Raw genomic sequence first — 26,472 nt, 5'->3', positions numbered from 1 at the left:
CATGACACACAATTGGTGTTGGTGAATCGCGCTTCATTAACACATCAGTTACAAGTTACCGTTTTTTCAAGTGAATGTTTAAGAGCAAATTAAAATGGAGTTTAACAATTAAGAAGATGGTGATGACGGCGACAAATTATGATGTGAGTGGATATTTTCTTTAAATTGCCTGGTTCTCATTAGGGTGAAAACATTCACAGACCTTCAGAGAGAAGAATTGAGTCATAAGAATAACTTGCTGAAACAGTCACTTCATGTAATTGATTAGCAAACTGACAGTTAAACACAGTAATTTTGATTATGGAATATTTAGTTTTGGCTCGTTAGTCAAAGAAATAGCAATTTAAAGAGCTTTGTGTGATATCTTTAAACTCATTTTTTTAGTTTTTCTATTTTAATATGCCCTCTATAATTTTGTTACTAATGCCCTTATCCTTGATAACTGTTTTATAAGCGTTAATAAGCTAGTTATAAACCCACATGTTTTGGCAGTAATTTCATCTTTTTATTTCTCACAGGGAAGTACATGGCGGGCTGCTCCTTGTGAATCGTGTAAAACAGGCTGCCGGATTTTTAAAAGGACCATCAATAGAGGTCCAGAGAATTTTGCACTTTTTCAGTGACTGAGTCGAGGGGGCAGCTGAGGAACAGGTGATTTTTGCTAAGACATAAAACTGGAGGTGAGACTCCTTCACTCGGACTTTCAGCTCAGCCTTGAAGGACAACGTGCACTTACTTCTGACAGTGTCCTGCTGTTTTAGGACCAAGCTTCTTTCTTCTTCATTTCCTCTAATTTAAGTTGTGTGTCGTGTCGTTCTGCCTTTTTTCTATTCAGTCTCCACTGTTCATGTTCTGTGTGCCTTTGTATTAGGACACTGTAAAGGAAGTGTCACAACTTCTGAAATTCTAGGAGAAAAAGTTGTACAATTAAGAATATTATTGTCTGGAGCCGAGTTGCCATGGACACTAGGATTTTTAAATTATGTAAATACTGTACCTTTAGAGCATCCTAAAGGATCGAGGGAGTCGTGTGGGAAAAGATCTAGAACTGTTTGTAAATCTGCTGGTTGTTCCAAATAGAGGTTTTGTGATGTTTGATAAAATAAATGTGCTCAAGCCTCTTTTGGTTTACACCAATTTATTTACACATTGTGACGAAGTACAAAATACAGCTGAACTATGCAATTTATTACAGACCATCATCTGTCCTTAGGCTAGTGAAAGTGTAGTCAAGAACAGGTTTAAAAATACACAAAAATAAGGGTCCAGTATACTTTTAAGAACCAAATCTAGTTCAATAAAAAATAATCCTCCGCCAAAAATCTAAAACAACCTTACAAAACATTACAAAGTACACATAGAAATTACTTTTTTCCAAAGCACTTGAAGGCAAATTACTGTGACAGGCACAAGTTACAAAAAGCCTTAAATAACTCAAGGATTCATCGCTACAACAAAGTTATCTGAGGGGAGGAGGGAAAAATGAATCAACCGAACCAATTTCAACACAAAGCTGATGTCAATCAAACCAGAACAGTTCATATAAATAGAAATTTCTCTTGTGACAGTTTAATAGCTTACTCAGGTGCAACTAGCACCACAGGAATAATTGAATTTCTTACACTGAACAACTGAGATTGGAAACAAATTTATCACACAAACCAGTCTAATCAATTACACATCAAAGTCCTCTGATACGTGACCAACCAAGTACAGTGTGAGGAGCGAGATTAGGCAAAGACCAAAGGCCACAGAGCACACACTTTCTACATTATATAGATATATAATATATAATTTATTCTGGACAAATTCTCAGAATAACGCACTGTACTTTTCTATCTAATTCAAACAGAACATAAGACTTTATCTGAGTAACAGCATGAGGTCAAAGTACTGTATCTGAAGTCGGGGAGCGTGTGCCGGCTCAGATGCCAACGAGATCCTCTTCTTATGTAAGGATTTTGGTTTCACAGGTCCAAAGCTTTAACTTGTATTGATTTTATCTTTTTAAATAAATGTACAACCACTTTTTTTTTTTTTTTTTAATCTGGAAATGAGGCTCAACGACATACACCACATTCCAGTTTACGTTTAACATCCCATCTCCATTAGGGTGAATTACACTGGATTTGTTCCTAATTCTGTGGCACAGTAAACCACCACAGGTCTTTTTTTGAAGGAATCCTAACAGCACACAGAGGAGCTATCACCAGATTGAAACCATTTGGAGGAACATGGAGAAATATCTACATGAAAGGAAACGGGAGTAGGAGATACAAACCACAACAGTGGCTACATCATTTAATACTAGCCTCATGTCGTCTGAGCTGAACAGAGCACAGCATAGAAATCTATTGAGGTAAACAAACCAACTTCTTACACAGCCAAAGTAATCTGATTAATCCCTGCCTTACTGACTACTGTGAGACTATGAAGCCCTACTGCCTGACAGACTGCCATGACTGTGGCCAAGCTGGTGGGAATGACTGAGGGAAAGGTCCTTTGGGTAGTAGGTTGCATGTTTTGTTTTGTTTTTTTCCTATGTGTTTGCTGCAGGTTGCAGCAGAGGCAACAAGGAGTACACGCCTTCACCTAATCAGTGTTAAAGGTGCTTTGAATGTCTGAGGTTCGGAAATAATACATTCATACTGCGGTAGAGGCACAGCTGAGGACAGATAGACATCTGTAGTGGTGGTTTCAAAGTTAGCAATCTAAGGCACTCAAATGACACTATGGCACAGCTAGTTAAAATCAGAAAAATAAGGAGAATCACAAACACCACACACCACCACATCCAATTAAAAAGGTACTGCACAAAATCATTCACAGTTGCAACAAAACAATGAAAGAAAAATCAGACCTGTGTTACACCCCTGTGAGTACAAAATAAGACGCGCGCTTCCCGGGAGAAAGATCACCGTCTTTACAAAATGCTAATGAGGGGAGGGCTGACAATGCTACTCTCTTCTCTATATACATTGCACACACTGACTGCAGAAGGACACTCGGCCCAGAAGCCGCTGTGTACCTAAAGGCCCAAAAGGCACTTTAGGATCACCTTTTTAGGGAGCGATGCTGGTCCTCTTGGCTCTCAGTCTGGACTTACATCTCCTGCAGAGGGTGGCTCATTTCAATCTTCTCTCTCTTTACAGCGGGTTCAGTAGGCCCTCTGGACGCATCGCTGCCCAGGTCGCTCATCTCATCAGAGAAGGACGTATCTGGTGGAATTGTTAGGTTTAAATTATGCAGTGTTTTTGCATTTGTGACAGTAAAACCTATCATAACCAGAGAGTTTTTATTAATTCCATGGATGTTTCTACTTTTTCAAAAGTATCTCAACCACTGACAGTAGTATTAGATACGGGTATGTTATACTAGTCACAGCTAATATAAAGATGTGTATTAATGTAAACTGAAGCCACTTATGCTATTTTGAACCACAAAAAAAACATACTACAACTGGCATGATTAGTTAATTAGTCAAAAAACTTTAAAATAAATTAAAATAAATTAATTCTTAATGATTTTTCAAGAAAAATAACAATAGCTAGTTTAAACTTTGTTCTGTCTTTCTTCCACCTCAAAGTTAATATATTTCAGACAAGCTACAACAAGTTATTTGATTAAAAACTCAGTATTTTCTGACACAGAACTATAAAAAGGTACTTTTTCACATATACACTAGCATTACCAGAGACTAGTCCAAGTACTTTGACTTCCCTATGTCTGTTGCTGTCAGACAAAAGCCCGCCAGCTGCTTATGAAGTCAAATCTTTAATTTCATATCTATAGGTTTTGAGAATAACACATTGTTGACAAGGGGAACATGATAGAACCTGACTAATGCTATTAAATGCTTTGTATAAAGGCATTGTTGTTGCACTTAAACTGTAGAACGCACTAGGCCAGTTATTTACGACATTACTAGACTAATATTAAAAAGTAAAGAATTACCTTTTTCCATTAGTGATGGCATCATGGAGCTCAGATCACTGAACTGTAATTTAAAACATAAGAGCACATTAGTCAAGCCAACATCATTTAAAGTATTTTGAGCCACACAGTTTCAAATATATTGTTTCTTACCTCTCCCATGACAGCAATAGGAGTTTCTCCCGTGGCCTGAGCCACACGATGCTCCACAAGGTAAAACATGTACTCATCATAAAGAAGTCGGATCAGGTGGAAAGAGCCAAAACTGGCTGCACTACGGAGAGTCAGGTCTCTGATCACCATGGAGCTACACAAAGGCATGAGAGAGAATATTAGAGCAATAATCTATAAACTCTGTTGTCACGGTCAGAGAGGACAGCAGTTGTTGAGGTCACCACATATGTGATGGTCCCAAATATCAGGTCTATTAGCATCGCAGTTTGAGAAGAACCACAAAATTCAGCTCAACTGAACTTTTAAATCATGCAAATTTGAACAGGTTTGCGCCCCTTTAAGGAACCGATGAACAGCTTCTGAGTGTCTCTGTTACCTGTAGAAAGACCATTTGAGCAGGAACTGTCGTGCAGCTTTAGGGAAGCTCGGGCTGCCCTGGTGAGGTTTCAGGACTTGAGAGACCACATTGTCAAGCCAGGTAGCCCACTGGTCCAGAGAGCTCTGCTGCTGCAGGGTGACTTTAAAGTCCTGTTCCAAACGCTGAACCACACTCTCGTCACACTGACAGACCCATGACGCCTGCTCCTGTTCAACACAACAGATATGCCCAACCACATTTAGCAAGAAACCACATTGAGAAGCAAAGAACAAACATTTGATGCTCTAATGTGAAGTCTGGAGTGTCTAAAAATTGGGGAGCCAATGGCTGAGATTACCTGGACGTTAGCAAAGTCCACTCGGTTGAGGTCTGACAGCATCTGGTTGATCTGAGAGGTGTTCTGGAGGACGGCACGTGCAGCCTGGGCCAGGTGGTTCAAACTGGTGTAACGTCTCAGGGTCTGGGCAAAAGCACTCACCACTGCAACCTACACCGCACAGAAGCAAAGAATACACAGTAGTGTGAGATGTGTTTTAAATATTACTGAAAAAAGTATGACTTCATTCAAACCAGTTCACCACTCTTCGCTTCTCTCTGGCTTTGACTTTGTGGACTTTCATAAAATCAACAGAAATAATGTGCCTACACATTATAGGAGAAGTTATAAAGAGGATAATAGTTTCTCTTATTACCTTGGTGCGGACAATCTCTTGAGGAAAGTTGGTCATGGCGTTAGTCAGCCAGCCTTCCAGACTCTTGGCAAAGTTACGGATGGCCTGAGTGAGAGTGCCTGAAGACACATAACAGCCTGAATTACAAACTGGTTAATTTATAAATCACCACTACATATAAAACATTTCTGTAGAAAAGTTAAATTCATAAATAAATTCAGCATTGTTACATTGTACAGTGTGTCCTATAGAGTTGAACCATTTAGTTGAATAATTATTTAGTCGATCAACAATATGATTGATAAGTGATAACACTCCCTCCTTACCTATTCGTATGTTATGTTATATTAATAATAAAAAAAACAATAGTACTAACTGGGTACAGGACGCAGGACATCAGGGATGAGAATCTCCACCAGTGCCTGGTACAGGATGTGATCACAGCTCCTCATCCATAGTCTGACTGGTTCATATTTACACAGAGCCACCAGCTTCTCTGTGGGGATCACACTCTCCAGGTCATCATCACTACACACACACACACACACATTAAAAAAAGAAACATAAATACTTTTGTCTTACAAACTTTACAGCCATGTAAAAAGGTGCATGTTTTTGGCTTTTACTCAGGCTATAAACAACAAATCATTTATTTCTACTTTTCATTTCAGCATTAGTTCTTCACGTGATCTGACCTGTTGGGGATGGTTGTGCTTCCGTCACTAGATGGCGGTGTTGAATACCAAAAGGTCTGCCAGAGTTTCTCAATATAGTGGAACTGGAGGTTCATCACCACATCCAAAGTAGCCTGCAGGAGAGCAGCAAGGGAGGGAGGGAATGAAAGGGAGGGAAGAGAGGAGGGAAAAGAGAGGGAGGAAAGGAGGGGGGACAAAACATACAGAGCTGAACCATGGCAACCAGACACACAACAAAGTTTCTACAGGCAGGCAGGCAGCCTGCTCACTATGGGCCCTCCTGGTTAGACAATGAGCCAGCTTAAACACAGCTCCCTGCACATTAATCATCAGGGGGATCCTGAAGACCATGTTAAGGCTTCATATGGAGGTTTTTTATTTTGCTTTATTTCACAGACTTTAATCCTAGCTGCCTTATAAAAAGCAGATTAGTCTCATAGATATATGCATGCATTTGCCTCCTTTTAACAGTGAGGCGCTGACCTGAGCTAACCATGTGACTTCCTCTTTCCTGTTCATATGTATGAGGCTCTTTGAAAGCACAGCACACTACTGGCGAATACTGCAACACGGCAGAGGAAGCAGAGCCAAGTGATAAATGACAGGGGCTTTATGGTCAGAGAAAAAGCCATAATTTGGTCCTCAAACACACACATATATGAAGTATAACACTATTACTAGCATTGCACAACTTGCTGACGAGCAGAGGAAAGCCTGACTCTACATGAGGCAGAGGTCAAAATATTCGTTTCTGGTTTCAAACAGTTCTCTGATGTTGTGCATAAGAGTGTGATTCACACTGTGCCCAGAGATTCTCTTCTTTCTCTATCTGGCAGGACATGCACTTGCCGTTGGATCTTGTTACACAGCAGTGTAGGCTTCAATCACATGATATGTTTTTGCTTCCTCTCCAACAGTTGCCATGGCAACCTTGTTTACAGTTGCCCCCAGCAACAGGTCAAACACCAAACTCCAAAACAAAACAGAGAATTCCCCATCCCCACTAAACAAGAGTGTTTGCCTCCACAGTTTTTCACAACACAGGAAACACAGCATGCCTTAAAAAAAATGTGTGGGGGAGAAAAAAAAAAACACGTGTTCACATGCACAGTCACAGATGAACGGCCCGTGGCAGAGATTCCCAGATTTTAACCCCTCAGTTCTGAGCACACAGTGGTTTACTGTGTTATTTATTACCTTCAATGTTTTATTTAACTACTAATGATTTATGTTTGAGCATTAATTTAATGGCACGGCTGATGTCTGAATATTTGGCTGATGTTACCATGACATTAATAAACACTGGCCTGACAGTGGATACAGATATACAGTACATACAGCCTTGCTCATAAATAGGGACTTTTAACTGCATGAAAATAAGTCAGAAATTACATTTTGTTTAATGATTTGGTCAACTTGTTACTTCTTTCTGAGTTGTAACTTTAAATACTGTCAATAAAAGTCCTGGTCAGTGTGTTAAAAGGTCACTGATGGCTCACAACAAGGGTGGAAAAAGTGAAATGCATAAACATTACACACACAGAGGCAATGAGAGCTTTGAGACAGAAACGCGCTGGCAGACAAAGACAGGAGCCCGTGTGCCTGTCCACAGACAAGGCAACACAAAGGCCCAAGGGGAGGCCACCACAAAGACACCAAGATGTCCACCCAGCGTGCTGAAAGGTTAATTGGCATGTCTTGAAAGCTGCACAGAGATGAAAAGATGGCTGGAACAAAGAGAGCGTGGTGAGGCTGGACAAGGGGAGGGCAGGGATAATATGATAAAGCCACAGCTTCGCTGCTTTTAATCACAGCCTCTCTCCTGCCTGTAAAGATCCAAATTTTAATGTTTAGTATTAATTCTATCCTTCTCACTACCAATGTGCTTCACTCTAGGGAGGTCATTCTTCTGCCTACTCAAATTCATTGCCCAACCAAGAGACTCTGAAACCTACGAAATGTCATTACACAATATGCCAGTTCCCCATTGCTCTTCCTTCATGCATTTTTTTGTTAAAGTTCTTAATAGATTTTTTTTTCTTTCAAAGCTTTACTCGGCTAAGAGACGTCTGATGACTGTTGTAGATACATTTCAACCCTGTTTCAAAATGTGTATCTGCCTTTATTTCACCAATTTACCTTAATGTTAAAGGATATAGATGGACCAGAATTTGTACACATACATACTTGTGTATACATTTACTTTTTAAACTGCCTGTGTCCCCATTAAAATGTGTCACAAATATGTATACAACTATATTTTTTAAACAAAGGTCCAAGACAGTACCTCACTTGTAAGTGGCTTTGGATAAAATAAAAAAATTGTTCTCTTCACATATTTCTTCCTGAGGTGGTACATGTTATCAGTCATCGGTGAGGATTGCACATTAACCTTTATCCATGAGAGACAACAAATAGAAAGTTGTGATGAGCTCTGAATGGCGCAGATCTGAATGTGCTCATAATATCAATATCAGTTCAAACCCTACTAAAGTACTGAAATGTAAATTAAAAAGGAGCCTTGCTGTGATATAACCCACCTCACAGTGGTCTCTGTAGAGCGTCTGCAACTTCTTGATATCATTCATGCTGATGCGCTCAGGCAGAGGCTGAGTTCCCAAGTCAGGAGAGGGAAATGAAGGCAAGGTGTGGGATGTATCTGCATAAAACAAAAAAAAATATTATGTACTATACATGAATGTTCATTCTGTAGATAACTAAAATGTGATGGCCACTGTGCAAAAAATAGGAATCTACTCTAAGCTGTGGTCCCACAGTATGACAGCATTTGAATAACTCTGAATACAGTACATAGTTGTGGTGACAGTCTACTAGTTTCTCTCCTTACCTATGTACTGCTGATGGTGTTGGCTCTGAGCAGCCACCGACTGCTCTGGAGTGCTGTTACAGTGCTGAGAGCTCCCACACAGGCTGTCAGACATACCATCCACCTTCTGTAGAGGTTTGAACCTATAGAGGAGGACATGTACATATGTTAGCTGATGTCTGCAAGACAGAGAGCAACAATAAGAAATAATCTGTCAGGAAGATTTACATTCCACAGAACAACACACTAAATAACTCCCAGGTAAATGCACTTTCAACCACAGCAAATGATGAAATCAAGAGAGGTGTGGACTGTTTGCAACATTGCTTTCCATTGGTGCAAAATGTTTTGCTTTAGTTTAGTTCACGTGTCTGTCTACATACACAGACTATTGGAGTTGTTACCTGTATTGATACTAAGTTTATAAAAATTTCATAGAGGTACCTACACCTTGCCTCCATTCCTCTCTCCTATCTGGGACACATTTTGCACAATTGAAGGTAACCTAAAACCATCCTGCACTAAAGTCTGTTCCACCTCTGACAAGGTGTGGTGTACAGTAACTGCAACTACTATAAATACTTCACAACAAGTGACTGAATAAACTGTTTCCATAAAAACCATGACTACATTGTGTAGAACTAAGCCATGCTCTGGTGTCTGGTTAAATGTCTTGTGTTGGAAGCTGGGTGGGGAAAAACATTGGCAACCATGAAAGAAAATGAAAAGGGCAGGGAAAAGAGCAAACAGCCTTTTTGAGAAAGAGGGAGATGGAAGACAAAAGATAAAACAGCTGTTACAGGCTAAATGTTATTTACAACTTCAATCAGAAACCAAATGAAAAATACTAGCAGAGGATAAATGGAAACTTATTTAAAGCTGTAAAATGCAGCAGAGAGCAAGACAAATGGAAAGAAACAGAAAGAAAAGTAAAAAAAATGGCAGATCTTGTGGTGAGAGTTCTGACCTCTGCTTCTGGTGGACAGGCTGCTGCCTCATGGCCATGTACTGGGTGTCCTCCTGCAGCCGGTTGAGGGGTGAGTCTGGCTTCACACGGATGCCATAGTAATGATACTTAGAGTTGCCTCTGATAGATTCAGAGAGAGAAAAGCCAGGAACCAGTAAGGAGAAGACTTGCCATCACTGTAATCACTATTATTATCCTCTCCCATCAACAAGTCTCCAATGCCTATAAGCATCATCATAGTCATCAAATCTATTATGGTAACATGATTACTGTTATCAGCATCTTCAGCTTCAGCAACAATCTCTTCCTGTTTGTACCTGGTGCCAAGGCGGCGGGTCCTCAGGCCCATGAAAACCGAGCGGATGAGTTTGCCAAAGGAGGCTGCGTTGACCGGATCTAGTTTCTGTTCCTGACAGTGCCGCAAGTAATGGTTGTACAGGGAGCACCGGGGCAGGCTCACTCCCTCCGCTGTCTCATAGTTGTCCAGCAGCCACTGCAGCTAAGAAGGCACAGAAGAAGACACACAGTATTACAGTCAGTAAGCCCCACTGGACTAACTCTGCCCTGTGATAGTCACCTGGCCATCCATGGGGATGAGCAGTACATCTTATTATCACATCAAAAGACAGACAACACACACCACACATCACAGAACCCCACCACCTGAACTTCAGCTGTGGCTGTAGGCTTTTATGTTCCTGACTACAGTAGTAGGTGACTACAGCAAAAAGAGCGTCTGATTCAGGGAACACTTTTTATATTGGACCCAAGACAGTTAGTGTTAAGGAGCACACAGTCATAGCCAGAGGTGGTTGAAGTAAACCTACTCAGTACTTGCCTAAAAAAGTACTCGACTCCAAATAGTAGTACATTTGAATTCTTACCCAAGGTAAAGTACATAATCTGAAAGCATTTCACTAAGAAAACACAGCATAATAAGATGTGGTTGATAACATAAATACACAAGCCTAGTCCAGAGTTGTTCAACGAACTTTCAAAGGCGAAGAAGAAAAACCCTAGTTAGGTCATATCCCTGTCTGTAACAACAGAAAAAATAATAATATTGCCAATTTGCAGAATAGATTTGAACATTATTCATAGAAATGATGTTGAGATTGTTAGATTAAAGTTGAGTTTAAAAGCTGCAGGGTAGCTAAAGTCTCTAAATCACCATCAGAACTGAGTGACAAGAAAAGGTTGCAGAAATCTGAGAGTCCATGTCTTGGAGAATCTAAGTGTAAAAGTAACAGACGTCTTGAACAATCCATTCGCTTATGCAGAACATGCAGTATATTAAAACGCATACAAGATACATTCATGAAGAAAATGTCACAGCAAATGCAAGTTCAGATCAAGGACAAAAGCTAACTGTAACACTTATGCTTGTCAGTGGGACAGTGCGGGGTAAGTAAAGCTGGAGGTAGGTAGTATGTTTAACTGAGCAGAACAGAAGATGAATAGACTGCCTACATGTTCAGCCACGGCTTTCTTTTTTCATTTTCTCATGTCCTTTTCAAAGAAAGTTCCTGGTTGACTTACATGGCTGTTGAGCAGGCTGCTTTTGTGACTTGCAATTCCTTCAGACTTTTGGAGGTTTTCAATCGCCATTTCAAGCTAAAGAAAGAAGAAGCATGCAAAACAAAGAACAAAAAATAAGTGGACACAGAAGAGGCAGGAGGCAAAAGAGTGAGAGACAGAAAAAAAGTGGACAGACATAAGCAGAGGAATATGGAAAAAAACACACAAACAAAAAAGAGATAAAGGTAATCAGACTGTTAGCGAGCAGCCGCATCTATGCATTTTCATTAAATTCAGTCAGTGTTGTAGCCAAATCCATTATTGTCTGTCAAAAGCATGCAAATCACAGGACTCATAGGGTTAAGCTACTCAGTGAAGGTTTGCAGTCAAAAAGTCTAATGTATGCAAATAGGAACCACAAACAGGGGCACAGGTCACATCAAGCTGGGGACAATAGATCAACACAGTTTATAAGAAATGATGGCTTTAAAATAATATTTCAAAAACTAAATGTCAGGAGTAAGCTGCAACTATGACCAAAGCAGTGTCATGGTATAAAATACACTGACATATTATTCTGTCTTTGGACAACAAACAATAATGGAGCCCAACTGGCAGGCAAAGTGAATGACAAAACCAAGAACATTCTGTTGCGTTGTAGAAGAAAGTCAAAAAAGAAAAGATATGTGGTAATGCAGCCAAACTGGAGACGTAGAAGAAAAGGAAAAAGAAGCAGGCAGCGTTCCAAGCCTTAAGAAGACTCCCGAAGGCTCTTGGCCAAATGGTAATGAGCCCCAGGGGTTGCTTTGTTTCGCAGGTCACTCAAGTGCCTGTGAAAACCTCTGAAACAAGGCAGTGCTGAATTATTTAAGCCAGTGTCCCGATTCTACAGGCTCTCTGCCCTGTGCTGCTCTGCTCTGTCTGTGTTACTACAGAGCCAGGAGGCCCCAACTCAGGTTCTGATAATGCTGCATCTTTCCCTGCCTTTTAGACTTATCCTAAGATTCTGCCTAGTCTAGACTTAGGCAAAGGTAGTGGAGACAATAGTTCGCTCCAGTGTGCAAACGCCATAATAGTTGGGCTCGCTGGTCAGTACATCTACTGTACTAAAAGTTAGAAGTAACAACTATTGGCATTCTGTCTTTGACTTATCTTTACAGCTTTTTTACGAGCTCATTTTTCCACCCTACTGAATAAAAATGCTTCAGAGTAAAATAGAAATATCTGAAGTGTTCTGTACCATAGCTGAGGAGGAGCGTGATGAGTGCGATATGTGGTTGCGGCTTCCCTCCATGCTTCCCCCATGGAGCAGGTAGGTACTGCCACTGGAGATGATGTGGCTGCTGCCCACGTCCATGGCAATGCCCACCATGCCATGCGGAGGCACCCCACCACTGGCAGAGGAAACCACTGTGGTGACATGTGCTCCACTGGCCTGTGAGTCAAAGTAGGTTCCCCCACTAGACTGCCCATACAGCTGAGCCTCAGGGTTGTAAGAATAGGCTGTTCGGCTGAGGAAAGATAAATGTCTTCATGTCAATATATGATGAAGCTTCAAAAAACACAACAACTCAGAACTACTGTCAATATGGTACATAATCAATCATACATATCTGGTTATGCTAGAGTCATATCAAACACCAAACTCTGGGGTAAAAAAAAAAAAACACTTGGCCTCAATTAGCTTTAATGGGATTTTGATTAGAACCACTTTAAAAGCAGTTGGATGTGACACGATTAGAATAATGAGAAAACTGGTCTGGAAAGTCTTATTTGTCATTTTGTTTTTTATCCAGCAACCATTCACACACAAGTCAGGATGACTGCATTTGGAATGGAGTCAAGTATTATGCACAGTGCTGTGTCTGTGCAGCACTTTAGCATCTTGAATTAAAGCAGTGGCTATTTTCAACTGTAGCAAACATTCTGAATAAAAACATTGTCATGACTATCATATGTCCACAAAATCATAAAATATTAAAACTACAAGTGTTTATAATTTGTTACTAAAAATTACTTAAACGTTAAAAGTTATTTTGTTTTGCTTTGTTATGCTGTGTGGCACTTTATTTCATGCATCATATGCATTTGCTGTATTTTTGAGTGATACATTTCTTACATAGTTCCATTGGTATAAACAGCCTCTCCACTTTCTCCTACATATTGGACCTGGGATGGATAGACATGCTGCACCTGCGGCACCTATAGAGACAATACAAAAAGAGGTAAAGCGGAGCTCACTCACAACAGACCTAAGCATCAGAAAATAACTTATTTATGCTTCTTGATTTGTAGACACAAAGCTAAGACATAAAATACTAAACACTGTATATAAATAGGCATGTGCACACCAGCATGTGTTTGCATGTAGTGCAATATGAAAAAAAAGATCATCTGTCCACCCCTTGCTAGGTATTAAATGACAGACTGAGGGACAGGAATAGTGAAAAGCAGGTAAGGAACTGTCCATCTCATATACTTCTATGTGCAGCATGAGAAAATTTCATTTTGGTTTTCAGAATTACATGTGAAACATCACACAGATTTTGTTTTGGGATTTGGTTCAAGCCCCCAGGAACATCATGGGCATTGCAGCCAGGTAACATTGAAAAAAAAAAAAAAACATTTTGAAAGACAAATAATCAGACAATTGTCATGTTAATCATACAAGAACGCAGTGCACCAGACTCAGCCACAGAAAGACACCCATGAGGACCACAGGAAGTATGAAAAACATTTTAACTCTGGATGAGCATGATTCAGTGCAGTGAATGGAATACTGTGTTTGGGATCTTTATCCAGTGTTTAACACAAAAACGGTTTAGTTACTGTTTAACTTGTTTACTATGACTAAGTCATAAGGACAAACCACTAAACCCCAGATTGACTATTGAACCTGAATCTAAATGAAAATTAACATTTGATTAACTATTTGTAAGCCTTGGGTTTTTTTGTTTGTTTGTTTTTTGTAATCCTCAAATAATTTATTTTGAAACATAGAAATAAATTCTAAAATATTCTTTAATTTATTGTGAAATAAAATACTAGGTCTCCAGCTCACTCACAAAAGCCATAATAACTGGATTTTAACGAATTGTAATATGTCAAGGGGCAAACAGATATTTTCACAGCACTGTGTATGTATGTACAGTACTGTGTACCTGCTGAGAAACCTGTTGAACCCTGGGTACTGAAAGCTGCTGTACTTGTCCTCCCTTCTGAGCTGAGCCTGTGGCTTGAACCAGCACCCTCTGTGTGAATACAAGACAACTGAATTACATAGGTATGTACATACAATCACACACGTCAACACAAAACTGGCAAACATGTCAACAAACACCCTCCTCTAGACTTCTTGAGAGATGACAGATGTATGCTTATTACAACAAAAATACATGAAACCTCAAACTTCTTGCTTGGAGTACTCTGACATGTACCACAATTACCACAACTCGAGTAATGAACAACAAAATTTTAAAGAGGGTCTGTCTTTTTACAGCTTTAAATAGTTGTGGCAAAGTATACGTTTAGTAAAAGAGAGATTCTGTTTTCTTTTTAGGCACGATTAACATGCACCAACATAGTGAGCAGGACCAAAGCTATTCTCTCTCTCTTTTTTTTTTAATCTGGAAAGAAAAAGGATGGAACAGTTAAGTCATCAGAGACTCTCTCAGTTTATCCTATTATTACAGTGGAAGCAAGATAGATGTAGTGCCCTACCTGCTGGGAAGCTGGAACAGGCTGTACTACAGGGGCCTGGGCTGATGATGACGTCCGCAGCGCTGCCACGCTGTTCGTAGTGTCTGACCCTCCCTCTGAGTTCTGCATGCTGGTTTGGAGACATGAAGAAGGAGAAAACAGAAAAGACATGAGTAGGTGGGACTTTTATTCTAGACTGAAGAACTTCTCTTATTCTTTTCTTTCAGATCTGTAAGAAAATTTCAAATCTGTACACATGGACATCCATACTAAATAAATGCAGTTCTACATCACCCCTTCTGTCTTGGAGCCACCAGTGCATTCACTGTGACCCAGGAGGTTTCTCAAAGCCCCAGTGGCTGCCCACCTTTTGCCTAAATCAATGGTAAAATAACCAGCCTCACAGTATTACACACATGCTGTTTCAAAGTGATATCCAAGTTACAGTACAGAAGTTCAAGTTACCAACAGGCCTAAATTGCTTCATGGGGAACAAACCCATTGCCACCACTCGCTTTTCCACTGGGTGACAATGTGCACAGCATAGTAAAGGGGAGCTAAAAATGGAGCGACACAAAGGTTCCCTTTAAAAAAGCAAAAGAGGGACAGAAGGAAAAAGCAGGAGTAAGGCAGGGACAAGAGAAGAATGGAGCTGCAAGGGGGAGTATGCAGATAAAAAACAACTTCCCCACTCTGTCCAAAAAAGAAAAAAATGAGGGGGAAAAAGATGAAAATGGCAGTGGGGCTCCAGCCCTTGCCAGGGTCCTGATGATATCCAGCATTTGTTTCTAACGAGAGCCGTCCTCTGAGGGCTCCAATAATCCAGCTGATATGAGGAAATTCCTCGATGCTTTGTAAACGTTTGTCGGTTGCTATGGTGAGGAATCCATGACGACCACCCCCAACTCAACCCCCTCCTCTACTCTCTGTTCACTCCTATTTTCCCCCCCTTAATAAAGCTCTTGCACAGGAACTTTGAGTGCAAGCGCATAGAGAAGAGGGGGAGGAGGATTAGAATAAGGGAGAGGGAGATACAGCACAATTGGGGAGTGAGTTGAATTGATGAGTATTCTTTGGTTTAAGGCAGAAATGCAGAAGCAGCAGGAAGAATCAGTAGGCAGACGAGAGAGTGGTGTTCACCCAGAGCGTTACAGTGAAGTGCTGCAAGACACAACCTGCTCTAGTAGACATGCTGTGATTAGTCATAACACACAACATGCACGACAATGTTATTTTAATTTACTACCAGAGACCTGCCAAACACCACTTAAACTGCAGTAATCTGTGTGCCGAGCTTTTAGATGCAAGCAACAGGTGCAGCCGCGCTGGTTTGTTTTATCTTTCTGAAGTTTGCTGCAGGATTAAAGCTAAAAAACGTGTGATTTTCTAATCTCATTCTAACACAAGGATTATTTGGCATTTGCATTAACAGGGAGATCCACTGCATCCAACGAAGTGCTCGTAATGGGCCTCTGGAGCAGCCACAAAAACAAATCTATCACATGACCTAGACACAGACGAAAAATGAGGATAAGGATATAAAAAAAAAAAAAAGATAAAATGAGTCACAATCAAGGAAACCCTGCTGATGATGGAGAGGAAGAGAAATAATTTAACTAAACCATAATTTCAACAAAAATATTGTACTTTGACCAAAATAGGAGTAACATCCCCTTTTGTGGAACATTTTCAAAGTTAAAGACTAAGATGATACAGGATACCAGCATTCATTTATATAACCACCTCAAGCATTACCACTAAATACAACATGATGAAGCTATCACACAGTACCACAAAATCCCTACCACCCAAAACCAAATTGTTCCCACAGGCAACATGAGCTTGTTTGATTTTTTAAAGAAAAAAAAGGTTTTCTGAGGATCTTGACAATAATCTTAGTATCAACTAGAAAATAATTATTCTCAGTTCGTGGGGAATTTTGTTCTAATGTTGACTTCCAGAGGAGCTACATCTAGCATTTTAACTCTATTATTTCTGAATCAAGTGCTAAATATAGCACCAATTCTCAAATCTCCAAGTCTCCAACTACAGCAAGTGATCAAAATAAAAGCAAAAACAAACCGTAAGACTGTAAGAAGAACAGAATATTACACAACAACAACAAAAGAAAAAAACATTTAGATTAGATCCTGTAACAGATTGATATTTATGAAGATAAAATAATCTTTGAAACTAAACTGTAGTTTGTGTTAGCAGGAATTTGGGGTATGTGAAGTGACATGTATAACAGAGTATATACCTTTAAGACAGAAAACCAACAGATATGGGTGTGCCACAACTGGCATTTTCCGTGTGTGGAGGTTTTGCCACAGGCAGACACTGCTCAGCCTACATGACTAATAGACTGAGTTGATGAGGCTTGTGTTGAAATTCCTGATGTGTCAATCTTCAACACGCACAGTAATGTGTCTGAGCAGCTCTCCAAGTCCATCTTCAATGTGTTTGTTGGTATAGGGCACAATTAGCACTTATATGTAAGGGCACTCATATTTCATCACAATTTTCTTGACACCTCTTTCTTAGATGTCATTAAAATACCAAAGGTCTATTATCACTAAGATGCTAACAAGGACTCAGAAACTGAAAGTTCAAGCTTCCTTCTAAAGAAAAGGACTTGTCTACAGTGTGTCAGCTTACATGTAAATACCCTTATAACAATCTTTTCTCTTACACGTCATTTTCACGAGAGGAAGTGACACAGGCCTGAGGGCTTCTTTATGCCATTAACAAGTGGGTAACATACCAAGATGGTGGGGGACCAGGAAACAGACCATTGACCTACATGTTTTCATCCATTAAAACTCAATTAAAGCACCGGTTTTAATACATAAGGTGAATTGTGCCAAATCATTGAGTTGGAGGTGGAAAGAGTGGGGACAGTGCAGGCAGAGAGAAGTCTTTGCTTAGTGTTCACAGAAGGTTAAAAGCCACACAATTTCCCCACCAGCAGCTCTGAAACGCACAAAGGTAGAAAACAGCAGGAGATACAGAACACAGCTATAAAACCACTACTCTGGAATGAGTCCTGTTTAGGACCAAATCTTTCTGCCTTCTGTACAGCGATGACTTCACACACACACAAACACACACACACACACGAAAGTCCATTTTCAGGTCAGTATCTCAGCTGGGTTTTATTCAGGTAATTCCTGATGAGCACTTAATAACATTACAACCACAGCTCCTCTTTTTGAGAGTTAGCAGAGTTTTAAAAAGCTATAGGGAAACACAAAAATACACATATAAAAATCCCCTATGGCTCAGACATTCTCATTAATGCTGTAGTCTATAATGTTAACAGTGTAGACAAGATTCAAACATCTGTCACTGACAGATCTAACTTAAACAGGCCTCAATCAGAGAAAAACACATACAGATGTTCAATTAAAAGCAGGAGCCCACAGTCTTGGCTCATGTTTGCACTGGCCCACATTGTTTGCAGAGCAACAACGGTTGCTAGTGGTAACACCGTCCACTCCCGTTTCCAGGAGCCTGTTGCTATGCAACCAACAGAATACTTCCCAAACCAAACAATGCCATCCCCCACCTGAGCCCTCTATCTCATGTTAAGTAGAAACTTACAACAATAAATACTATGTAAGCTATTAATTTCAGACACAGGGGACATGGAGGCAGAGTTATTCATGTGTTGTAGTTATGTAAATATGTACAGACTTTACACTGGTTATGACTTTATTGAGAAGGACAAGATCTAATGCTCAAATGTTTTTAACTACTTTGTGATGAAAAAGAAGGGGGGATGTTTAAATCATTATGGAGACAACAGACTATTCTTCAAGGTTGCTCTATGCTCATGGCACTGAAAAACAATACTTCTAAAAGCAAGTTGAGTCTTTCCAAAGTTCTTTGGGCAGAGGATATAGTAAAACAGCTTGAGCAGAGTAAAACTTTTTCCGACTAAAAGGAAGGTAAAACTAAATAGAGGGGACACTTTAAAACTGCTTTAAAGGGGCCTCTGTAGAGAACATTTCCAGTATTTCTAGGGGATAGCTTTCATATATCTCTGAAGAAAAAGCAACAGGTCTTAGATGAGGTCTTTAAAAAGGTGTTTTACTACAAAATTTGAAGGTTTAGGCCTTTCTTTGATTTCATTAAAATAAGCTATAAGATCACACAGGCAAATGTGCTCACACAAAGAGCGAATTAAGATATAAGAGATTTCCACAACAGAGGCTGTTCTTCAAGCCTGTCTCATTAATTCATGACTAATCCAATCAAAGCAGCTCTTGAGGTCTGCAGATGGCAGAGTTTGAGGGGGAGAGAGGGAGAGAGATAGCAGAAATAGGAGGCACCGACCAATGTCTCTGATCCAAACATCCACCTCCCCTCCCTACCTCTGGTCATCAGCACAACCTGTCCACTCCGTCACCATATGCACTGCAGGCCTGACAGCCACAGAGACCACAGAGAGAAAGATCAAACCGTTGCCATGGAGATTGCGTGTTTGCCCATGCTCTACACTAGCAACTTCCTCCCCCACGCCCTACCTCTTCTAACCCTTTCCAGATTTCCATTCCCCTTCACCTCAATCCCTCGTCCTCAACATCTCAAGATGTAGAAAAAGTATTTGAAAATGTGCATTTTGAGAAACTAAATGTGAAAAACAGGACGGAGGCAATCAGGGACGGGGGTGGCTGATGGTCAAAACTGGGAAGTTAATCATACGTGTGGAGGTTATGCGCTTGCACGAGTTTTTATGTGTTGACATACTGATGGCATAAATGAAGGGACTTTTCTTATAGTAAGTCACTTGACTGCTCAGGGAGACTGAAGAGAAACTGTGGTACTCCCCAAAACATTATTATATCTAACATTCAAGAAAACACAAGGTCATGGAATAGTTTTTTTTTTTTTTATTTGATTTGAAACAATACTTTCTTGCTGGTGTTAATATTGCTCTTCAAATCATCATGTATCTACTTTAAGTCAAAACCAAAAACTTGGAGTAAGTGTAACAATACTGAGACAAAATGCTAAAGTCACTGTCTTCAACAGGTGTGATTTCAACCTGTGGACTTGAGCTCAGAAGCTGGCAGCATGCTGCCTCAATCTTGACAGATGAACCTGAGATAAGCATTATATGGCACTGGAAAAGTCTGCCTTATTGCCAAGCGTGCACTCTACATAGATATGACACTGAGAATCATCATACTGTATGTACAGTATGCTTACAACAGCACTACTTAACATAAACAATGAGTCATTGGTTAATGTTTTAAATCTGAGACAATTCCAAGTATGTGTTCATGTAGCAAAATCTGCACCACCCTGAATACCTGCCATCAGACCTGGATTTAAGTATTTAATAACTCTTTCATACACAAACCCTGTGCATGACAAAGGGTACTAAAATAGGTTTGTTCTGCATTTGACAGCCCATACCAAAACATTACCAGGTTTCCGTCATTCACACAAATCTCAAGAATGCAACTCAGGTTTTGTAAGTGGTGCTGCTGACTACAGTTGACACACATCTGTGTTATTAAATTACTTTAATCCAATTTCATGTTTTGATAATGGGGATTTAACATGAATACCTACAATTAAAAACTCATACTTAGGCATCATTTTCAAACTAGCATGCAACATTAATCATTTGTGTTTCTGAGACCAAGGAGCGTCTCATTAAAGTTGCAGCCAAACAAAATCTTAGTGGCTTACCAGTTGCTACATCTGGCCACAAACAGTGGCCAGATGTCATTTTGAACAAGTTCAAAAGAGCCAACTTGACTGGTGTGCGAGTCCACATATTTCCTCTGAACCAATGATTCTGGAGATTACAGGAGTGGTGTCTAAAATTTAAATCATATTTCTGAGGCCAGCAGCTAGAGCCAGTCATGTAATATGATATGATGAATTATGACTCACACAGAATCTCAGCAGCATTCATGCTAATTTAGCACATCATATTCACTGGCATTTTCCAGAACATTAACCATCAGATAACTCAAAAGTGACAAGTGTTTCTTTAAGGCAATTTGCATCCAGTAAATGACAGGATAAAGTCATACTGGTGCAGACTCATAGAGTTGTATTGCTTACTTTGCGTTGTAATCCTGATTTTGTTAATCTAAACTAATTTGACAGATGGATGCTTTTATCAGCGGCAGTACTTTGTCAGACCTTCCACCCTGACTACAATAAACAACACTGTTCTATTAGGCAACACAAATGATCTTGATTTGTACGTGAAGAAAATTAGCATACAAAGTTGCTTTTAAATTACACACAACCACCCCCCAAATTACACTGCAGTATTCTCAAAGATCAGATGAGATGAGAATATCCATCATTAGCTTAAACAGCTGTTTCCACCTGTAACAATGGCATCCTCTGTCATTGTTCTAAACCAAATTACCCCTTTGAAAAGCAATGGAAGAGAAACCCATTTTAACTAAAAATACTATTCCTTTGCAAATCTAGCCATCCACTAAAACCCCAGTTTTGGGGCTGATAATCACTTTGTAGCAGGTTTACAGTGACAGAACTTCCTCTTTTAGGCCCAATAAACATCCCTTTATAAACTAGCCTAAAACTCTACAAAAGAAAGGAAAAGTGAAGAGGCGATGGGGGGCTTCTACAATCCCTGCCTGAAAGAGAGGGAGGTGTCTGTCATTGTAATGCAAATGTCACTGCTTTGCCTGCTGTTTGTGGCAGAAAATTTAATTAGCAGTTCTGTAGCTACGATACAAACAGGTGGAATGTTAAGAATGCTCCTGATGACACACACACACACAGACGAGACAGACTGAAAAACACTTCATTTTGCAACGAGTTTCAACTTGTTGCCACTGTATGAGGGCCAACCAATGGCAATATTTTTTTGGTATACGACAAGATTTGTTTCTTTGTATCCTAGCAGCGCAAGTCTGTGATGATTTCCAAAATCTTAGCAGCTGGAAGAGTTGATGTGAGAGTAAAAAGAACACTTCTGTAACTGCTCTTAAAATGAAAAGCCCCTAACAAATAAATAAATTATGAAGATTATGAAACTGAAACATTTCATGTGTACAAATTGAACTATTAATTTCTACTTAACAAGCCCCACAAGGCATTCTCCTCTCAGTTCTTCGGCTTTGCTCTGTGATTTTCTGACATGCCTTTGACTGGAGTTATGGGATAACCCATTAAAACTGTGTTAATATCAGACAGTGAAATGTGAAAAAGGCAGACACTTCGGCACAGCAAGAGGTTACTACATGAATATGTTCAACTGTAAACAGCAGGGACTAAAGTGATGGCAGTTACTAGGTCTATGTCTATATCTGTAGCTGGCCATTGCATAGAGGACTTCTCCCTGGGGCAGTAGTGGGCCTCATCAAGATAAGCTAAAAACAGCATGTGCAAACGCACTATACACAAGCAAATCCACACAGCACACTCATGTATGCACACACAAACACACACAGAACATGTGACCAAAAGCTGTGTCAGGTCATCTACTGCCCGAGAGACCACTGCAGCTGTCCTATTGATAGCTGAACTGTACTACACACATGGGCCCATTAATCACTCAAAATGGCACATGGTAATGGCGGACAGTGCTATGCTCAATTTAGAGATAGCATAAAAGAATGCTAGAGGAGATGAGGTTAAGGAGCATATTTTGTTATTGTAAATCGCTGGTTAGTGTGGCATTCTTTGCCAAAATGAACCAAAGTATGATGACAGTCAATGGCTGCAGGCCATGTCAATAAAGACAAGCTTGATGACTGAAGTTCAGTATACATGCACGACAAGTGACCTACAGCAGAGCTGCTGAATTAAAAGAAGGGGGAAAAAAAAAAACACTCCCTTTTTTAACGGACATTCCCATCAGTCATTGTCTGCACTTAGAGTAAGAAATATCTATATTGCTTTTGATCATATGCTTTACCTTTGTTTAATCCTCATTTTTGAACACCCTGTCTTTCTGACCTGCCTCTGCAAGCCAAAGCTATGCACTCTTACCACAAAGTCAGAGATGAAAATAACCTGATTAAAACACTGACTTTTAGAAGAATAACATTTCACCCCCTGGCCCACTCCATCCTCTTTCTTTCCATGACTTGGGTGTATTTGTATATCAAGTTGCCATGTAAACATAACAGTGTCACGCTCGGATTGGGGGGGTGGGGTTGGTGGGGGTTACACACAGAGTTTAAACGCAGTCATTGCTTTATTTTCTTCATAGCTGTGGAGAGTTGTCTGACCAATCAGAACTATGATTCCTTCATTGATATTTCAAAACACTGTGAATCATCTGTTACTGCACATTCAGTTTGTCTCTAAAATATTCTGGACAAAGGGGAGTAAAATCATGTAGGGGAGAGAAATGTCATGAAGATTATATTTTAATCTATTGACTCCACTGTTGACAACGTCTTAAATGAGTCATTCATCCATCTTCATTAGCAATACTTTATGTAAATACACAGCTGAAAGTTTATAACTTGATTGATTAATAGCAAGCAGAGAGGGCATTCATTGGAGACTTTTTCATGCTGCAGGGATTCTTCCTAATGCTTCAGTAGCAAACAACATTACATATGACCGAACACCTGACAGCTGTCTCTGAAACGATAGTTCATTAGAATGAATGTATCTCAGGGGACAAAAAGAGACAGAACCCCAAAAGGATAGAAAGGGTATGCCAACTGCTGGAAGCCAGCAACAGCCTCACTGGAAAACGAAACAAAAGGCAAAATTTAAAAACACTTTTCTTTGTTTTCTTGTTACTTCTATAGCACAGCAACCCAATGGGATCTGCAACCTGAACAGCTCTGAAGTGGCACTGAGATGAACTTCGCTATTAGCAAACACGGACTGTGCAACAGGTAGAAGAGTAGAACTGGTAGATAGACTACTAGATAAACTAAAATACTTGTGCTAGAATGTGTAGAGAATGTAAAAGGAGTCCAATTTATTCTGTTCACTGTATGAAGAGCACATTTGATGCCTAGTTTTTAAAACCACACAGCACTTTAACATATTCCACCCGAGTAACAAAACAAGACAGAGCAGCACAAACGAGCCATCATAGCACCACCTAGCTGTATTATATCCAATTATCGAAGATATTCCTGATATATTGAAAGCTTCTTAACTTTAAGAAACGTACCAACTTTAGATAGCCAGCGTTATACAGTCCGATTAACTGAAATTAGTTCATCTGAACGGTTTCCTATGAGCCCCTGAGATGGAGACCGCTGGAAGCCGTTCGTAAGATAACGGTGAACGGTATAAGTTCACATATCCACTCGGTAATGTTTTTCTGTTCCCTTCACGACAGACTATATTAGTGCAACTCGACACAGAAGAGCTGACACACTGACTCCTGAAGTGAAACTTGTCCTACGGACGTGTACGAGCTTGCTTGCGGGGGACGTTAGTGACTGTTTGAGCCCCAGCAGCAACGTTGCTAACGCTAGCTAGCCACATTTCCACCTGCTTGGATAGCTACTGTTGTGAGAAAGACACTGCGGGAAAGAAGTTTGTCCGTGTTGTGATTAACAAGACGGAGCTCTGTTCACAACGGGACACACGAGAAAACTCACATAAGAAGTTGCACTCAAAACGCTGCCGGTTGTTTGTGCTAGCATTAGCCGTAGCTCGACTGGTAGCCTAACTAACATGCATCCTGCTGGGACTGAGCTGAAGTGCGTTCACGACACACTGCACAACGTAGCAACAAGTGTAAAGCGATGTTCAATTCATTTTGAGTTCGTGTAGCTAGCACTGTGCGTGACGTTTAGGAAGTGTGCAGCAAAATAAGTAGCAGAAGTCGAATTATATTTTTTCCTAAGCTCACTTGAGGTGAAACAAGCTGTTGTAGCAGGTTGTGAACGGGCAGTTAGCTAAATGAACAGTGGAAACCCGTTGTCAACTTGAAGCGAAGGAACACAAAGAAGTGAAAGTTGTGGAAAATGACAAAGACTGCTAACGACGCATTGGGTCCCAGAGCATTTTCCTCCAAACGAACATCATTTCAGTTTCTAAATTCTACAAATATATAGTCACCTTTTGCCTTGAGAAAAGTTCTGCCCTGGCTTTGCTCTCTTTCCCCTCTCTCCCACTCGCTCGGTGACTTCCAGATGCTGCTGCTGCTGTTGCTGAGTGTTGCGCCCGTTGGTAAGTAACTGTCTCCACGGCTACAGTCACTATGGCGCGGCGGGGTCTCGAGGCAACTGTTGCTACCCTCGAATACCTACGTCAGGGTCCTCACTATGCGAGGGAGGGGCCAAAGAGAGAAGAGTCCCGCCCACTTAAACAAAGCTATGAATTTAAATTACACCACTAGGAGGCGTACCTGTCTCTGGCAGGAGACATTTTCTTTTCTACTATTTAAAAGAAATGCGGTATTAAAAATGATCGGTTTCATTTGAAAAATCATCCAACATTAATTTTACTCGTTCTATTTCTAACAGTACCTTTTAGTACTTTTAGTAGCAATAAAAAATGATGGAGGTTGCCTACGCTAAGCTGTCAAACAAATGAAGTGGAGCAAAAAGTACAATATTCTCCTAATATTAAAATGTATTAATTTGATTTATTTATTAATTAATAAAAGAAATTTTTGAGTTAAGGTACTTGAAGTTATTGAATAACTTCTTGACTTGAATAACTTGTAATTAAGCAGTTACCATTTTGGACAGGAAGCAGATCACACCACTCAGATGTTGTTACAAATTTTAATATGTCAGGTTTTGATTTAATTAAAGCTTATAATCTTTAACACATCTATAAATGCCTAAACAATCAGGCTCCTAAGCTGCCCAGTGAGCTAGTGCTACCTCTGGTACTTGCCATTTTTGTAAATCCTCGTTTAGAGAGACAGCCTTTTTCATTTTGTTTGATATAACATATGTAGCCCTTATCCCACAGAACTATACAGTAAATGGTTCATGACTGGGATAATTTTACATTCAAATTAAAACACCTTTTTAAAGAGGGACATGTTGTCAACAATCCAGTTTATGGATCACTCCAGATCTGGTTTATAGGCCCATTGTATTATATTGTTGGAAATTATTTATATTGTGTCATTTTGTAAATATATTCTTGTATTGTATATGTGCGTATTAGAAAACGTCATATAGGATCAGGTACTGCACAATATATTAGGCTATAAATGCAATAGCATGTGGCACTTGTCAATGCTATAGTAAGTCCCTACACAAATACAGGTATTGTATTTGTTGCTGAATGTTTTCTAATTTGAAAAGTAAAAAAAAACTATTACATTGGTACACACTATTACACGTGTAGTATTTGATGTTTATTTCTTTTCTGTTCTTAGTCTAACAGTTCAACCAGCATTGACTTCCTGCTATTTAGATTTTCAGCTCATGGTGGCAGCATAGCTCTTTATTGTAAGACAACCTGCTCACAGCGTGTCAGATGATGAACGTCACTATCAGGTCTTCTTCATTAATGGAAGACAGGTGGTTTCTTTTGCCTACATGGAAAGACAAGAATGGATGTTGAATATTTTTTGCTGGATTTGTTAAAAGGTTAGTGTTAATTATGTGATTGTGTTCATTCTAAGCACAAACAAAAACACCTGAATACCTGAATAAATTAGTGGA

General features: G+C 39.9%; 2 protein-coding genes across 6 annotated transcripts in view; one reads left to right on the top strand and one right to left on the bottom strand.

Moving 5' to 3' along the window:
- The window catches only part of fcho1 (FCH and mu domain containing endocytic adaptor 1), a 45,688-nt gene extending 43,626 nt beyond the window's left edge, over positions 1–2,062 (top strand). For both annotated transcript variants that reach the window (XM_026346407.1, XM_026346406.1), the window contains exon 27: positions 519–2,062. In XM_026346407.1, the coding sequence (XP_026202192.1) occupies positions 519–547 (29 nt within the window). In that variant the 3' untranslated portion in view covers positions 548–2,062. The remainder of the gene's footprint in view (positions 1–518) is intronic.
- A 144-nt stretch (positions 2,063–2,206) lies between these two features.
- On the bottom strand, positions 2,207–25,089 carry rfx2 (regulatory factor X, 2 (influences HLA class II expression)). Of its 4 annotated transcripts, none has more exons than XM_026346408.1 (18): positions 24,905–25,089; positions 14,885–14,993; positions 14,326–14,415; positions 13,284–13,366; positions 12,405–12,675; positions 11,186–11,260; positions 9,964–10,145; positions 9,647–9,766; positions 8,701–8,822; positions 8,393–8,511; positions 5,853–5,965; positions 5,534–5,685; positions 5,179–5,276; positions 4,824–4,973; positions 4,484–4,692; positions 4,087–4,240; positions 3,955–3,997; positions 2,207–3,218 (listed from the first exon to the last, which is right to left on the bottom strand). In XM_026346408.1, the coding sequence occupies exons 2-18, from the start codon at positions 14,990–14,992 to the stop codon at positions 3,103–3,105; spliced, it is 2,205 nt and encodes a 734-aa protein (XP_026202193.1). In that variant the 5' UTR covers position 14,993; positions 24,905–25,089; the 3' UTR covers positions 2,207–3,102. The 4 variants fall into 4 exon arrangements, with proteins under 4 accessions (XP_026202193.1, XP_026202194.1, XP_026202195.1 ...); XM_026346409.1 differs by lacking the exon at positions 24,905–25,089 and adding an exon at positions 24,006–24,022; XM_026346410.1 differs by lacking the exon at positions 11,186–11,260.
- Positions 25,090–26,472: the final 1,383 nt, after the last annotated feature.

This window comes from Anabas testudineus, chromosome 4 (assembly GCF_900324465.2).
Source record: "Anabas testudineus chromosome 4, fAnaTes1.2, whole genome shotgun sequence".
In the NCBI taxonomy this organism is placed as follows: Eukaryota; Metazoa; Chordata; class Actinopteri; order Anabantiformes; family Anabantidae; genus Anabas; species Anabas testudineus.
The sequence above is the reverse complement of the archived record's forward strand: the minus strand, read 5'-3'. Positions and strand labels throughout refer to the sequence as shown.

Excerpts from the sequence above, each read along its gene's own strand:
- rfx2 (XM_026346408.1), bottom strand. The coding sequence starts at position 14,992 with ATGCAGAACTCAGAGGGAGGGTCAGACACTACGAACAGCGTGGCAGCG. Across the intron at positions 4,693-4,823 it reads TGGACTTTGCTAACGTCCAG|GAGCAGGCGTCATGGGTCTG; the intron begins GTAATCTCAGCC and ends TGTGTTGAACAG. Across the intron at positions 4,241-4,483 it reads CTCAAATGGTCTTTCTACAG|CTCCATGGTGATCAGAGACC; the intron begins GTAACAGAGACA and ends GCCTTTGTGTAG.